At 39.8% G+C, this 16,975-nt stretch overlaps 1 protein-coding gene across 1 annotated transcript in view; it reads right to left on the reverse strand.

Moving 5' to 3' along the window:
- LOC136837243 (neuromedin-U receptor 2-like) overlaps positions 1-3,114 on the reverse strand; it is a 111,628-nt gene extending 108,514 nt beyond the window's left edge. Inside the window, exons 1-3 of the mRNA XM_067101981.1 lie at positions 3,075-3,114; positions 2,626-2,806; positions 1,658-1,754 (exon numbers count right to left, since the gene is read on the reverse strand). Coding sequence (XP_066958082.1) covers positions 1,658-1,754; positions 2,626-2,806; positions 3,075-3,114 — 318 coding nt within the window. The remainder of the gene's footprint in view (positions 1-1,657; positions 1,755-2,625; positions 2,807-3,074) is intronic.
- Between the last annotated feature and the right edge of the window lie 13,861 nt (positions 3,115-16,975).

The following is a 16,975-nucleotide window of genomic DNA, read 5'->3' on the forward strand; positions in this document are numbered from 1 at the left end:
CAAGTTTACTGGGTAATCTACTTATAGGGTTGCAATACTTTATGCCCATGAGATGATTACTTTACTTGGATGGAAGTATACAATAGAGAGCTATTAACAGGGGGTTTATTTACAAGGTTTAACAAATAACCGATATGAACAGGGTTATGAAAGAGTAGCAACTATATCTGTGGCACAATTAAGTAGTCCATTGTAGGCCTCAGTAGGAGTGTTAGGATCCAAGTTGGGCCCACGTGGCAGGACTGCACAAACAGCACTCCTGTAGCAAGTAGAAAGATAACCTTAGTTAGTGGATGGTCATGCACAGAAACAGTACCCTAACTGCCTCTATTTTACTGTTGATCAAGGGACTTTGAAACGTGAATGACTTGCTTGCTGTCTGAGCACAACCGCTACTGAAAAAATTAAGTTAATTTAAGCACTAGCAATGCAGCCACCATTGCTACAGCGAGTTACTTTACTTGAGAATTTACCATTTGAATGCTTGAGAAAGATCACTGATAGTGAGAGGGGGAGAATTGAAGAATAAAGTGAACTTGAATGATAAAAAGCTTTCTTGTGAAGTCAGATAAACAGATTTAAAGATTAGCAAGGTTCTCGATACCAGAATACACCTTAGCTTGGTTAAAGCTATTCTAATCCTCTAGAAATGAGATCCACTGGATTGGAATTCCTGATTTGGCCTCCCTGATTTTCGAAAGCGCTCCCACGTGCATTTTGGGAAGGAGGGAGAGGACGATATATGTCTGACTTTGGACAGGTTGGTCACTTGAAGTAGGTAGGCTCTCCCTCACAGCCTCCTTTTAAGCTGGCCTGGGTGTGCCTGAGGATAAGATTTTCGCCAGTACTTTGACCTTGGGGGATATATTGAGAAGGATAAGAGTAGGATGGCATTAGGATTCTCAAACAACATCCGCTCGGGAGATGGACCCATGTTCTTTCTCGTCTTCTGGTTTCATCTCTTGGCGCACATTTCAAGAGGCACTCGGCCTCTTTGCCCTTTTTAAAAGGAAAGCTTAAAAGGCGAGCTTAGTGGACTGGAATCCATAAGAACATATATATATATATATATATACACATATATATATGTATATATATATATATATATATATATATATATATATATATATATATATATATATATATATATATATATATATATATATATATATATATATATATATATATATATATATATATATATATATACATACACACACACACACACACACACACATATATATATATATATATATATATATATATATATATATATATATATATATATATATATTTTGTTTAATGAAAAATCATTATATATATATATATATATATATATATATATATATATATATATATATATATATATATATATATATATATATATATATATACGACATTTTGTTTAATGAAAAATCATTACTTTTAGAAAAATCACAACATGGAATAAGAGCTAATATCAGTACATAGTACTTTGTATGGTTACAGATTTACACAATAAGATTTCAGACATCTTTTGGGTTGGAGCAGCTTAATCGTATCCTTAAATTGAGCATGAAAGAATCTATGTCACTCCATTCTTTACAGTTTCCTGCCGTAGAAAACAAAGACATAGACTGCAGAAAGTGAGTAGACACTTCACATACAAGACACTTACCTTAGCCCAGAGCTTCACAATGGAGGTGTAGCATACAGGCACGAGGGAGTTGTCGATATAACGCACTTGGGTGTACTCGGTCAGGACGATCACCGGACTAAAACAAAAGTAAGATTGTAATATGAAGCCTAAACACAGTTGAGATGCTCAAAATCGCAACCAAAGGAGGATTATTAAATGAAATCAACTCTTTGGTTATGAAACACTTGAAACAAATTCTATTAAGTCACGAGAAATTTGAGAAATGTAAAGGAAAAGACACAAAAATAACAGAAAAGGCGGATATGAGGAACAAGGAAAAGTTTTGAATGAGAAAAGTTACTGTTGGATAATCAATCGCAAAATATGAAACGAAAATAGAAGCTGTGAGATACTGATATAAGAAGGTTATTGAGAACTAGACGAACACAATAATAAAGACAAAAATAACTTTTTAATTAGAACTTTCAATAAATATACTGGAAACCATGAAACTGAGATGTGAGACAAAAGAAAAGTTGGATATATGATCGCTCGAAGAAGGACTGTAAATCAGGCATTTATGGTAAGTAAATTATCCACGAAATTAGTGTGGGATCCAATCGAACCAAACCAACACCTGAGCCATGAAGTCTTTGATTACGGAAGTTGTATCAGAGGAAGCATAGACGGGCAGCTTTTGGAGGAAAAACTGCTTAGAGGTGCGTTACAGCGGACTAATTTTAATCATTCTGTTAAAATGCTTTACTTCTTTACCATTCATTAATCATCCTCATCATTGTCATTTAACAGTCAATACAAATATTCATGCTCTTTTCGTCTATTATTTTTAATAGAACCTACGCCTAATCAGAAGAAGAACAACTGACGTGATAACGTCAGCCACGTCAGTGGTAATGATGACGATAATGAAAGCTATTTCAATTAAAACTTCAAACCTCATCAGCTCGCCGGAATGATTAACAAGTCTGAGAAAGAAGTATTCCAACCTGGTAACGACTGTGGCGATGCCCCACATCAGTGCGCATGCGCCCATTGCTCTGGCTCTACTGCATTTGGCTGCTGCTGTCAGGGGATGACAGATTACTCGGTATCTTTCGACGCTGATAGCCAGGATGATGAGCAACGAAGCATGTGCCACCAGAAATTCCACATAGGGGACGACTTTACCTGAAAGAGGAATCTCTGATTTAGCATAGTGTTCCGCAAGGAACAAAAGGAAAATGACAAGGCACACTTATTACAAGTATCCCATCTAAAATCTAGTCTCTCACTCGCTATCAACCGATTTCAAACACTACGACCTAATCTGTATAGAGGAAGGAAAGTACTGATCCTAATATCATAATCCTGAAATAAAGGGTTCTAAAAAAATATCTTTCTTCATTACTGTAGAAATTTCTCTTTGGTTCATTACTTTTATGACCAACATGCTTACCTGGTTGTACTTCAATAATTCTCACCAGCGTCTCTTTCATTCGATTATTTATAAATAAATCGGTTGGTTCACTATTGACTTTTGTCACTTTCTCGAACGACTGAGGCAATAATTTACTCCCAACGTGTGTTACCACCGGTCAATGTCGCGAGGGGTCGGGTATTAATTTAATTAACAGGGATTGTGTAAGATAACCATCCTCGTCTTGACAATTTAAACCTGGACCGTCTCGGCTTTCAGTCTTGATCGTCTCCTGCAGCTCTTCCATTACTCCGCAGAAATGCATTCGTGTGAGTTATCTTCTATTCCTCATAAAAACGCCAAGTACTCGTTTATTAAATGTCATATATAATTCTGTATCACTTGATAAAAAAAAAAAAACTATAAACAGGAGAATCTTTTGTTGCAATGATTCATCCCTTCACAGATTATTAAAATAGAGCAACTATAATGAAAAGTCTTCAGTGGCGAACGTTTTTACTTCATTGATTTTGGTATAACTGAGGAATTGTTCATCAGATAATTTGCTACAAACTAACAATTCAGTGCGAAAAAGTGTCAGTTTAGGAAAACATTGATAATGCAGTATTTTTTTAATTAATTGATATTTGTAATGAAATTTTAATAAAAAAAAAGACTATAGACACATTGACCATGAAAAAAAAAAAGATAGTGCAGTAGGGTTGGTGTATTAAATACGTTGCAATTCAAGACGATGCATGGAATGATAAATTAAATGGAAGTGTTTGAAATATAAAGTAAGCCAACGCGAAGAACCGGTTCCTTTGTGTTGTAAATAAGTGCTTCTTCGTAGGAATCTGCATTTGATGCCATGATGGCTCTGGACAATCGTTCTTTTGAATGTCTGTGTCCTCCACAATGGCAGCTTTCTTTCCCGTTCCATTAGGAGAGGTTATTTCAATGATAAAAATTTCCATTTCCCTTTAGGATCTTCCAGTATATAGGCTACGCTAGGGCCAAAGCTTTATAACAGTAGCTTGCCTCTGACTACCTAATTACCTTTCAAGCAAAACTGTTTACAGTGAGATGAAACTGAGAGAGTTAAAACACTTTCATGATCAGGTGTAAAATTAAAATAATAAACAACTCAGTTAGATATTTGGTGTATCACGCTCACAGAAATTGGATGAAATTGGAAATTTACTTTAAATACCTGAGTGAGAACCACATCCAGTTTTGGTTACGTGTTATGAAAATAGTCACCTCGCTGTTCTCAGTTTGTTGCTTTGTTTCGCACGGAAATTCCTCTCTTTGCCTAGGTTTTAAAAAATGAATCAAGCGATCAATACGGATAATGAAACAATTTTAGCTGCTTAACAAGCTTTGCAGGAAAACAGAATTAAGCGAGAGCTCCGGCACGCGAAACACACACACACAAACACAGTGTCCTCATCGATGTAAGGTTTGTTTCTTACCTTGATTAATTTTTATTGTTTATCATGCTAATGAAATCCTTACTTGAAATCTTCTTGTCCCTGCCACTTGCTAGGTAATGACAGTGTTTTCTCTGTGATCGTTATTTTTTATATATCCTGTAACCTGTTTGTGGTTGTCGTCAGGTCACCTGCGTTTATCGTCCATTTGCGAGTGGATAAAGCGAAAAACCAAACAAACAGTGCGAAAAAACCGTTTTCGTTCCTGAGCGAATATTTGCCCTTTATTTGAAATCCTGTTCAATACAGAGATGCAATGCATGATCAGCACAGCAACTGTTGTTCTAGGCGAAGGTTCGTTAGAAATTGGGCTTCTTGTCTAATTATTTTGTCATCAGTTTTCAGTAAGGTGGTTTTAAGGTAGTGATCAGACTTCTGTTCCTGCATAAGTAGGTTATCTGGTTCTCACATCATTTTGAAAAGAAATTCGTCTGTGGCCTAGTTGGATACTTTTTTTTTTTTTAACGAGGCAAACTTTGAGAACTGAAGCTCTTTCATTGTTTCACGCTCATCGGTGTGTTAGCTAGAGCGTTTTAAGAGGTGCAAAAGAAACAAGCAGGATAAAGTTAATGCTACTTTATTGTGGACACCGGCGGTTTATATAGCGGCGGACTGACGTCACTCCGAGGAATACAATGGGAACAAGGGTGACCTGAGGTCAATAACATTTGACAATAAATACAACAAACAAAAGCACGTTGAGTTACACAAATGAGCAATAGCATACATTCTGATACCTGAAAGAAGGAACACATAACATACAATTTGGTAGCAAGTAAATATTTACATAAAACAATTTGCTTGATTGGGCATGTCTGAATTTTGCGTGACCCGTTACCCAGGAGCGGCGATCCTAGGCGACGCAAAGAAAACAGGTTGTCACCACAGAAAACCGGCTCAGCAGGGACTTTACAAATATTCACCCCCCACAAGATGTGGGTAACGTCTGATTAATCGATGTATCTGCTGGGGCATTGAAGAGTGTCATGGCTGCGTGAAGTGAGCGGGGTTTTGCTCTGTGCGTGGGAGCGGCTGGCTGTGGGTGTGGGCGGATGTTTTCGGGGGCGGCCACGTGCCTGTTTTCTGCGGCGGCCCGGCTGTGGAGATGGCTGCTCAGGCAGAGGGCGCGGTGTGGTGACGTCTGTGTCCTCCTCCAGGAGGGTGGGCTTTATGCGATCGACCGACACCCAATCGTCCTTTCCGTGGAGGGCGAGCCGGAAAGCCTTGTCATTCCTATCCAGCATGCGGAAGAGCCCCCTGTAGGGCATGGTCAGTGGTGGGCAGACGGCGTCATCCCTGATGAAGACGTGAGTGGTGGAGGACAAGCCGGGCTGCGTGAAGGCGACTGACCTGTCGGTATATGTCCGCTTACAGGGGGCGAACTTGCCGACTATCTCGCGAAGCTTCTGAACTGATGGATTGTGGCGGTCCTCCGTGACTAGTTCGCCCGGGACTACGAGAGGCTCTCCGTAGATTTTCTTAGCTGCAGACAGGTCGCCGTTGGCTCTGGGGGCGGTCCTCAACCCAAGGAGGACCCACAGCAGCTGGTATCTCCAATCCTCAACGGTGCAGCGGGCCATAAGGGATGCCTTCAGGAACCTGTGGAAACGCTCAACCAAGCCGTTGGCTGCGGGGTTATAGGTGGTGGTGGTGTGGTGAGATGTCCCCAGCAGGCGTGTCAGGGCAGACCACCACAACTCGGACAGGAAGGCAGGGCCCCTGTAGGTGGTTATGTGGTCCGGGACGCTAAAGCGGCTGATTCAGCTGGAAAGGAGGGCCTCGGCGTATGCGCTGGCGGTGGCTTCCTGCATGGGTGTAGCCTCGGGCCACCTGGTTGAGCGATCGACAGCCATTAGGAGATACCTGGCCCTGCCTGACGGGGGCAGGGGGCCGACGACGTCGATGTGTATATGGCCGAATCGCCGCCCCGGCTGTGGAAACTCACCTACTCTAGACTCGGTGCGATGACCTGACGGGGGCAGGGGGCCGACGACGTCGATGTGTATATGGCTGAATCGCCGCCCCGGCTGTGGAAACTCGCCTACCCCAGACTCGGTGCGATGACTAACTTTGCTGGATTGGCATCGAAGGCACTGCCTTGCCCAGGTCCTCGCGTCCTTCCACATTCCGTGCCAGACAAACTTCTCTGTCAGCAGCTTGGCCGTTGTCCTGCAGGAGGGGTGGGACAACCCGTGGATGACGTCGAATACCTGGCGGCGACGGGAGGCGGGAACCAGGGGGTGAGGCTGGCCGGTGCTGACGTCTCAGAGGAGGTACTGACCCCCGGGGGTGAGGGCCACGTCCCGCTACTTCAGGGACATGATGGCAGTGCGGCAGGCTGGAGTCTCCGGGTCGGCGTCCTGCTCTCGGGCGAGGTCGGCTTTTGATTGACCTGCTGGACAGGGTGCCGGGCAGGGCAGCGTGCGGGGCGTGGGCAGCGGTGTGGAGGAATGCAAGAGCCTCGGCCCGGGGAGGGGCGCGGGTGATATGGGCGGGAGGTAAACATCTGAATCCGCGAGGTTTGCGGTTAACTGAACGAGGGAGGGGATGTCCGCGTCCAAGCTCGCTCTTGCCCTCTTAATTGGAATGGAATACTCGCGTCAATACGCACTTGGGAGCGTGCTGTGTGAGACCGTTAATGACGCTGGTGATTTGCCGACGAGAGTCAGCACGCCCGAATGCTGGTTACAGCACCATAATTAGTCTGCTAGGGGCGTAGGTAGTTCCTGGAGCCAAGACTAAGTTGCGGTGTGAGTCAGCTAATGGCTCCAGGAACCACTCCGGGGTCACCACTTTAAGAGGGGCAAAAGAAACAAGCAGGATAAAGTTACTGCTACTTTATTGTGGACACAGGCGGTTTATATAGCGGCGGACTGATGTCACTCCGAGGAACACAATGGGAACAACGGTGACCTGAGGTCAATAACATTTAACAATAAATACAACAAACAAAAGCACTTTGAGTTGCACAAATGAGCAATAGCAGAGTTGAATACATTCTGATACCTGAAAGATGGAACACAACATGCAATTTGGTAGCAAGTAAATATTTACATAAAACAATTTGTTTGATTGGGTATGTCTGAATTTTGCATGACCCGTTACCCAGGAGCGGCGATCCTAGGTGACGCAAAGAAAACAGGTCGTCACCACAGAAAACCCACTCAGCGGGGACTTTACAGCGTTGTCACTTTGGAACGCAAGTGAAAATCCTGATTAGTCAACATGGCGATGGCAGCAGATGTGTCATGCTAAGGAGATTCTCCATACAAATTTTGATATTGCTGGGATGACTGATTGTGTTTTTGCAGGATGTAACAACGACCACACATGGCGAGACCATTCTGACGTCATGTCCAAATTAAGTACTGATAATTGCACTCCACCCAAAAAACTGAAGGACCTGCACAACTATTTTCAGCATGTTGCATCCATATGTTGGTCAGTTTTGTCTTGATATCAAGATGATGCAGTGATGATATCACGTGCACTATAAGTAGTTATCGGTGGTCTGCCCTTGGGAATTTATGTCCTTTTTGGTAGCAAGTTTTCACACCGAGGCTACTGACTGTCCTGGCGGCAAAGTCGGAAAACTATGCAAGAGCATCTCTCCCGCATTCCGCTTCCTCAGCTCAAGTGGTAATGGTTGCTATGGGGCTTCTAGAAGGTCAAGATGGAAAGAGAAACTATTGTAAGTGTAGTGGCAGAAAAGTTATAGAAAAAAGTGAAATTTCAATTAGGTCGTAAGACTGAATTAGATTAGTAAAAAGAAGACATTTAAGTCGAGGATATATTGCCACAGAACCATTATGACGGTGTATCCTGAGTTGGAACTGATGAAAAATGTTATAAATGTTATTGGAGAATGAGAACGAAGTGTCAGACGGGAACAGAAAAGGTCATAGGGGTATTGAATGTTTTCAACAATGTGTTTAGTGCCATAGGGGCAGATTTTTTGTTACGCTCATATTCATGTCACTGTTGGATCGTGTTGCTTATATGGGCCTCCCTAGGGGGATGGGTATAAAGTACCTACGTGAGGTTGAGGCACGGTCTGGTACTCAACATGCGTAGTCCTGAGGCAACGGCTGTCAGGTGCACGGTCGACAAGCTTGACATCGGAAGTGAGGTCTTGTCTTGATGGATGGGGCCTCTTAGACGAGTCAAGAAAACGAGGCGGTACAGAACACTTGTCTTTTTTTCGTGGACTGAGCTCCTGAGGGGACGTTGCATTTTATTGCTCAAATGCCACTGGTAGAACTTTAATAAGTAACAGCCCCGGAAAAGCATTGCCATTAATAATCACTTTAGATCATGTTTTACCCATTATATTTTGTCGAGAGAAATTTAATAGAAGCAGCCTTTATTCACTTTATCAGAAAAAATAACTTCTATGTTACTAAAGGATTATTAAAAACAGATGCACTCTTTATCCATGTAATGAAAAATCTGTATAAATTATGTCATGCATTAACCTTCATTTTTAAGCAATTTCATATTTGGTCTCATTAGACTCTTGCCCTTTCTATGTTTTATTCTATGCAAATCTATTTGTCAAATGTAAACATATTTCCGATGTGTCTTGTTATTTATTAAACTGATGGAGTCTGCCTCCGGCACCCGCAGGGGAAAGACGTGTTCTCGTGACTGCCTAGTATCCGAGGAAAGTTGCCCGTGAGGTTTTTCAAAATCTTTCCTCGATTCTAGGTCTTCGGCATCGTTCTGGCCTCTTTTTTCAGTGCCAGCATAGCTAGGTTTATGTGTCACCCTTCTTTGTGGCAAAACTTCAAGAAAGAAGTAAATATCATGATTCAAAATGAAGATTAAGATACAAGACAATAGTCCTAAACCGCATGACGAGCTAAGCAGACGGCTCAAGTTATGGCAGTGTATAGGCGCCATCCCTGCTAGAGTCCAGAGTAATCCACGCCAACACAGCATTCTTTGTCAATATTCACGAAGATGACTCAGAGAAGAATCTTAATTCAGAGAACAGGACAGTTTTTGCAAATGAAGAGTTTGAGGTAATAGACCCCCCAGAATATAATTCCATGAAAACTAAAGTAGCAAAATACCTAGACGCTACAACGGTAGAATACGGAGAAGAAGACCTTAAAGACACTATCGAGAGGAAAAACGAAGGGCTGCAGTGGATGAGGTGATAAAAATCCAAAACAACTCCCACGCCATGAAAATGAATTTTGAAACACCGAAGATGGCAAAGAGAGCCATAGAAAGAGGATTATTTATAGCCTACCAACACATTCCAAGTGAACATATTGAGGAGGATATATTTGTAAATTTGTCATTTTGCTACAGATGCTACTCTTATGAGCATCTGCTCAAGGAATGCCCTAAAGATAATAACTATAAAATATGCTCTGAATGTTCATCACATGATCATACATACAGAGAATGTAAAGAAAATACAAAAAATTGTGTTAACTGCAATCAACAACATAGAACTTTAGAAGCGAGATGCCCAGTGAGAAAGCCCCTAATAAAAAGAAAAATTCAAGAGATCAAAGCAAACAGAAATGCAACATCCACTACAAGCAACCGTACAAGTTACGCCAAAGTTACAGCCACTAATACAGGAAATTGCCAGGCTAATGCAAACAACATCCAAAATAATATAAGTAGAATACAAGAAGAGACAAGAATCACGATAATAACAAATTTTAGCAATAAAACTGGGGCTGCGCCAAGGAGGATTCTACCCCTCAGTAACAAACAGCATATTAGCAGACATAAATTTACCTACAATACACTTCTCTAAAGAAACAATAAACATGATAGCAAGCACCATGGAAAGAGATAAAAGACAAGAAAACCATACAAGCAAAGCAGAAGATTTACAAGCAACTCAGGGTATACAACAGGATATGAAAGACTGCACACAATATGAAGAAAACACAGCAGAGAGCTCAGAAGACGACTCATCAGATGAAGACTTTACACTCGGAATTGAGCCCAGTTCGGACTCGAACTCACCAATCCATCCTTCAGGACGCATAAGTAATTTGCAAGAAACGCAGCATCAATTAACAGAAGAAATACAAGCCTCACTACCAAGCTTCTCAGGTTTCTCTAACTCTCCCATCTTACAAAATCCACAGGGATCAACTTCAGCATCAAAAAGTACTACGCCAGTAGCCAATAACACCAGAAAACGGAAAAGTGAAAAAAAAAGAACACAATTACTAGACCACTGTAACTCGAATGGACTCAACTCTACGAAGAATTAAAATAATTCAGCACAACGTGAAATCCTGGAAAACAAAGAAATTTGAATTATACAATATATATAGAAAAGACCCTGACATAATATTAATCAATGAACATGGTATGAAACGAAATGAAACTCTGAAAATGTTTGGATATAATACATATACGCAAAACTTTGCTGATGAACCCTTTGCAGGAATTACAATAAATCAAGAGTAGTATTAGACATAAGATAATAGACGATTTCCAAGACGAATTTTTAGCAGTCCAAATTCGAACTAACAAAGGACCAATAGTGATCGCTCCAGCTTACAAGCCGCCAAGAAGACATTATTTCCCACTTCCGGATGTCATGAAGTTAATGAACAGGAAAGAACCAACCTACCTCATTGCGGATCTAAATGCCAGACACCAACTATTTGGATATAGGCACTCTAATTACACAGGACAAGAAGTAGTCAGGTTAATAATTAAAAGTATATCATACACTTAGGACCTGATTTCGATACCTTTGTAGCAAATAAACAGAAAAGGAAAGCCAGATATAATATTGGGAAATAAAAAAATTCACCTCAATATTGCCGTTACAAGAGGACCAGCAACCTCCTCCGATCATATACCAATGGTAATTACATTGTCAACCAATCCAATAATGATTCCATCCTTAGAAATACCAAATATAAAAATAGCAAGTTGGGAAAGCTTCAAAAAGCAAATAGAAGGAAAAATGAGTAGACAACCAACAATAAATTCAAATGAAATAGAAATAACAAAAGAAATAGTAGATGGTGAGCTTGAAGAATGGTACAGAAATATAGAGGAAGCAATAAAAAATCATATACCCATAACTAAATACACCACACTTCCACATCCTATTAGTAGTGATAAGTTGAAATTGATACAATGGCACCACAACAACATCCAAAACACAATACTTATAACAGGGTGGAACAACATATTAATGAGAAGATATGTGTCATTACAAGAACAGTTAGTACAAGAAAACTCAAGATTATATCATCAAAATTGGGAAGACCTAATGAAAAACACAGAGATACAGTACAATAACCCAAAACAATTTTGGAACTCCGTTGCAAGACTGATGGGAAGCAAAACTAACACCTCGCCATACATAAAGCCTGGGAATGAGAAAATATATGATGACAAAGAGAAGGAAGTACTGCACAAGGCCTACTGACATAAATATTCCAGATAACGCAGGAAGATAACCAAAATTTCAACAATCAACATGAGACAATAGTCAATGAATTCATTGAACAACACAGAAACAGAACAAATCCGCATTATGCAGCTGATATTAGCAGACTCAATGAAGACTGCCCATTAACAAGGAAAATAGAGTTATGAGAAATCAAAATAATAATTAGAAATTTTAAACACAAAGCACCAGGAAAGAGTGGAATTAACAAGGTCATAATTCAAAACTTACCAGACATTGCATTCCAAAAATTAAGAGAAATATACAACTGGGTTCTCTCAGTGGGATATTTTCCAATTATATTCAAGAATGCAATAATGATTTTGATACCCAAACCAGGAAAAGATACTAGTCAGGTAGAGAATTATAGACCAATATCATTACTAGAAATACCTGGCAAAATATTTGAAAAAATAATTAACAACAGATTAGTGTTGTTCCTAGAAGGTAATCAGCTACACAATAATAATCAATATGGATTTAGAAAAGGAAGAGGGACCCAGATTGCAATAGCAACAATATATGAGAGTATTGCACTATCACAAAGAAGAAGGTACCTATGTAACCTAGTATGTAGAGATATAACCAAGGCGTTTGGCAAACTATGGATACAAGGACTTCAATACAAAATATTACATCTCAACCTTCCAGACATTTTTGAGAAAATACTATGCAACTTCATCAAAGATCGAGCAGCAGCAAACAAGTCACAAAATTACATAGGGAATCCATTCCCGTTACTAAGTGGAGTCCCACAAGGATCTGTACTCAGTCCAACACTATTCATATTATATACATCAGAGTACTGTACTGATGTCTGCTTTGCAGATGATGTAACTCAAATAGTTATGCACCCAGAAAAACGCGCTCGAAGAAGGGATCAAACCCTGAAAAGACAAGTAACACAAAAAACAATGAACCAAATTGAAAGAATAAATCAATTTGAAAAGAAGTGGAAGACAAAGACAAATAAATCTAAATTCCAACTAGTATCAGTGTCTGCTTACAAACCTGCACAAATAATGTTAGACCAACAACCGATGAATTTTACTAAAAGCACAAGAATACTAGGAATGCAATTCGGACAAAGAGGAATATCAAGACACGTGAGAGAAAGGCTAAGAATAGCAAGAACACAAAATACAAAGCTAAAACGGTTTAGGAATATGAATACAAATATCAAAATCCATTTCTACAAAAGTCTATCAGACCAATAATGGAATATCCACCAATACCCACGTGTTTAGCATCGACTTCCAATATAAGTGCATTACAAAAATTCCAAAATAAGATACTAAGGTCCGCAGTGAGAAACAATCAAGATGACGATCTGAATATAGAACAAATACACAAAAAATACAAAGTAGAACCAATTAATCAAAGATTATACAGACTGGCAACCAACATATGGAACAAACTAGATCAATACAACAGTGAATTAACAGAAGAATCCATAGCAGAAGAGAGAAACCACTCAAACAACACAGACCACAGATGGTGAAGAGTATCTTCATATATTCATCGTGATGAACCTCAACCATTATATTATTAAGAAATGCCTTGTGAAAAAGTAATATTTAGAATTTACTATGTAGGTATCATGCAAAATCATTATATTAAATATGATTAGACTAATAAGAAATAAAATTCAAAATATGCAATATGTACAATTCACCATGTTATTATAATTTAAAATTATTATTGTATTATGTTAATATTAGAAAAATTGTACCCTTACCTAAATAAAATTGTGGATAAACCACACTTGACATTACTCTTACTAATATTTCACTTTCTGAACTATTCCCCACCATGGTTAACTAGCTAACTGCCCTCACTCTTCTTTCACCCATCTTACCTATCAGCTAAAAAAAAAAAAAAAAAAAAAAAAAAAAAAAAACTGGTGAGGCAATAAAGCTCCCCGGAAAAGGCCAGATGAGGTGAAATTGCTGGGACAAAACGAGACTGTATTTCCTTTTTTCCCCGTTTTCCCTTAATTTTCACGAGGGGCTACATCATCATACTTGATCTTTGCGAATGAGAGGAATCCAGTTTCACACCCGGGTAGTTAGAAGGAGCGGAAGGCGCAGTGGATTTATTTCAGTGCTCTGTGTACTACGCTAGTGGGCTCGCACATTAATTTTGCTCCAGGCCCAGGAGAAACTACCTTCCCTAAAATCTATGCATCTCACATATTCTTTTGAAATCCATGGACCCATATTATCCTTTCCTTGACTCATATCCTAGCAGATATACTGTACATTTCTCTACCTCGTATCAGTGCTCTCGAAGATGTGTTAGAAGGTATTAACAGTAAAACCAGCCAGGATTTATATCCAATGTTTCATTTTACCTTGAGGTACATCCGCTTTATGTTGTACATCACGTGTCCTAGCGATTCCTGGTGATACAGATATGCTACTTTCTGAACTAATATATATATATATATATATATATATATATATATATATATATATATATATATATATATATATATATATATATATATATTATATATATGTGTATGTATACTGTTAAAAGATACTCTAGAATAGAAGTAATGATAACCTCCTTCAAGTTCTCTTACCAGTAGAACATGGGTAGCGTTTTTTCCTCCATAATATGTCTCTTGGGGAAAAGAATTACGGATATTACATGGCGCACTTATGGCATTCTGCTCTTATTTCATCTCAAGACGTCAACAAAATGAGCCTCCGCCGGAGTCGTCTAATTCTTTCTACTTCTTTTGTACAATATTTTGTCGACGCCCCATATAGTAATGAGTTCCGCAATTTGCCGTCATTTCCTTCTTTTTCTGCTTCTGATTATTTTCACTACATAACCGAGTCTAAAGCAAATTATTTGCCAATAATTTTTGACTGTCATTGCTATAAAATAATCATCATAACATAATTCGCAGTACGTCAAAAGCTTCACGCCAAAATTCTCAGGTCATGACAATGAATAGTTTGCCAATGCTTGTTTACACAGTTATACCCCTGGCAAACAGTTCTGTCAGCTTATTTGCTTTCCAGGAACTCATATACAGGAATTACTGGTAAAATTTGATTATGGCAGACATTCAAGTACTTCTTTTTGGGTAGCAACAATTTGCAACCTTTTCTTTCACTCAGAAAGACTGACTAGTCACCCAGCAAATTAAATTAGCCAGTCCAACGAATAAGCTACGTCCAGGCAACAAGCCAAACATGACACAGAGATGCTAAAACTTGTGATGGAAGTGCTACCGAATTATAGCATAATCTGCCCTAAGACTAATAGAACGTGTCTCAATAACTCACCGCTTAATCTGTCTCACGGAGACTCACACAGTGGTATTGGGTAACTAAGTAAGCAACAGTGGCCTGTGGCTTTATACCTGGTGTGATTATAACACAAAGTATATTTGGGAATATAGCTTACGGTATTTACAATAATAGCAGTTACTTCACAATAACTTCTGGCCTATCGTACTTGTAGAATTGTTAGTCTGAGTTTGTCGTTAGAACGGCTCCCCTCTTGTAGTGAAACACTAAGATGATCATGTAGTTCTGACAGCATTGCATTCTTTCTATCTGAGTTGACTGGAGACTTGAGAATTGCCTTGCCATGTTTTGTCTTACCTTCTCTGTCTTGTTTAGTTACATCAACCATGGGCTGTTATTTATATGATCACGTATTCTGGCATACTCACACACGCATAAGCAGACACACACACACACACACACACACTCCAACAATGAATAGCCTAGACATTACCTAATCTTGGTCAGCTTGACCTGGAAATATCTTCTACAAACAAATTCTGTATATAGTGGGGCAGATAACAGAAAAATCGTGCAAATGATGATACAAGCATCAAATTTGGCACAAGTGTCCTTCAAGGTATACTAATCAAATCTGCCCAATTGGCCAATTGAAAATCCAAGATGGCGGCCATTTTCAAGATGGCCGCCAAAGTAACCACCCGAAGTAGATGTTTTGCTTAGAAATATTTGTAGTTGTCTGATTTGCATGATCTAAGTGTGAATTCCTATATTTTGAAGCCCTGCTGAACTATATTTTCCTGTTTAAAAAGCACTCTAAGACATATTTCTCAAGATGACTACCAAGATGTTTGTCTTTCTTTACATAAGTTTTGTCCCGGCTAGTACATTTTCAAAGTTATGCATACCGTGCTGCTGTTTCTTGATCTGCTACTGTTCACATATGCAGCTGCAGAGTGATGTGCAGGGAAGCTCTGCCTGAGAGCACTTGCATCTTCCTTTGCAAACCTTCTTACAGGAGCACTTTGTCAATTCTTGACAGCTTGCTGCAATCGGTGGTAATGTTGTCCAATGTATCTGCCATGCCTCTCCTTTGTGTGTCCACCCCCATTCAGCTGGACCGCTCATGTGTGGGTTACAGTGGGTTGCCTGGCCCCAGATGACCCCAGCCTGGTAGGCTGCACGCTTTGCATGCTCTCTGAGGGCTGCCTGTATTGGTGGAATTGAGTTGTACGGACTCTGCTTGTGGGCAAACAGATCTGGTCTTGCTTCGTCCACACCAGTGGCTGTGCTTGATCTGTCGCACATGAGGACAATGAATCTTTCCAGCCTCTGCATGTCAAGATCACGAATCAATGTTGGATGCTGGCTGAGATTGATGAATGTTTCAGTAATATCATCAAATACATTTCAAGTCTGCCATGCAGATTTCTTCACTTTCCCACGGAAGGCGGACACAATATCACACCCAGTGAATGCGTGAAAGTAGGGGATTCCTCTAGCTTTCTCAAGCCCAATTGCAGAAACTACCTCATGGACTGGAATCCATTGCATATGGGCTCCTTGGCTAAAGGCAATCCACATTTCCTGAAGGCCTAGTTTCTGGAAGGATGGCAGTACAGATATTGCTATGACTAGCACCTCTGTGTCATTAGCCTTGATGATTATAGAATTGCTCCCATCAGTCGTTGCATCCCTAGCATGAACAAATATTTGACTGTCAGCTTCTTCATG

The sequence above is a fragment of the Macrobrachium rosenbergii genome, chromosome 58, assembly GCF_040412425.1.
Source record: "Macrobrachium rosenbergii isolate ZJJX-2024 chromosome 58, ASM4041242v1, whole genome shotgun sequence".
Lineage (NCBI taxonomy): Eukaryota > Metazoa > Arthropoda > Malacostraca > Decapoda > Palaemonidae > Macrobrachium > Macrobrachium rosenbergii.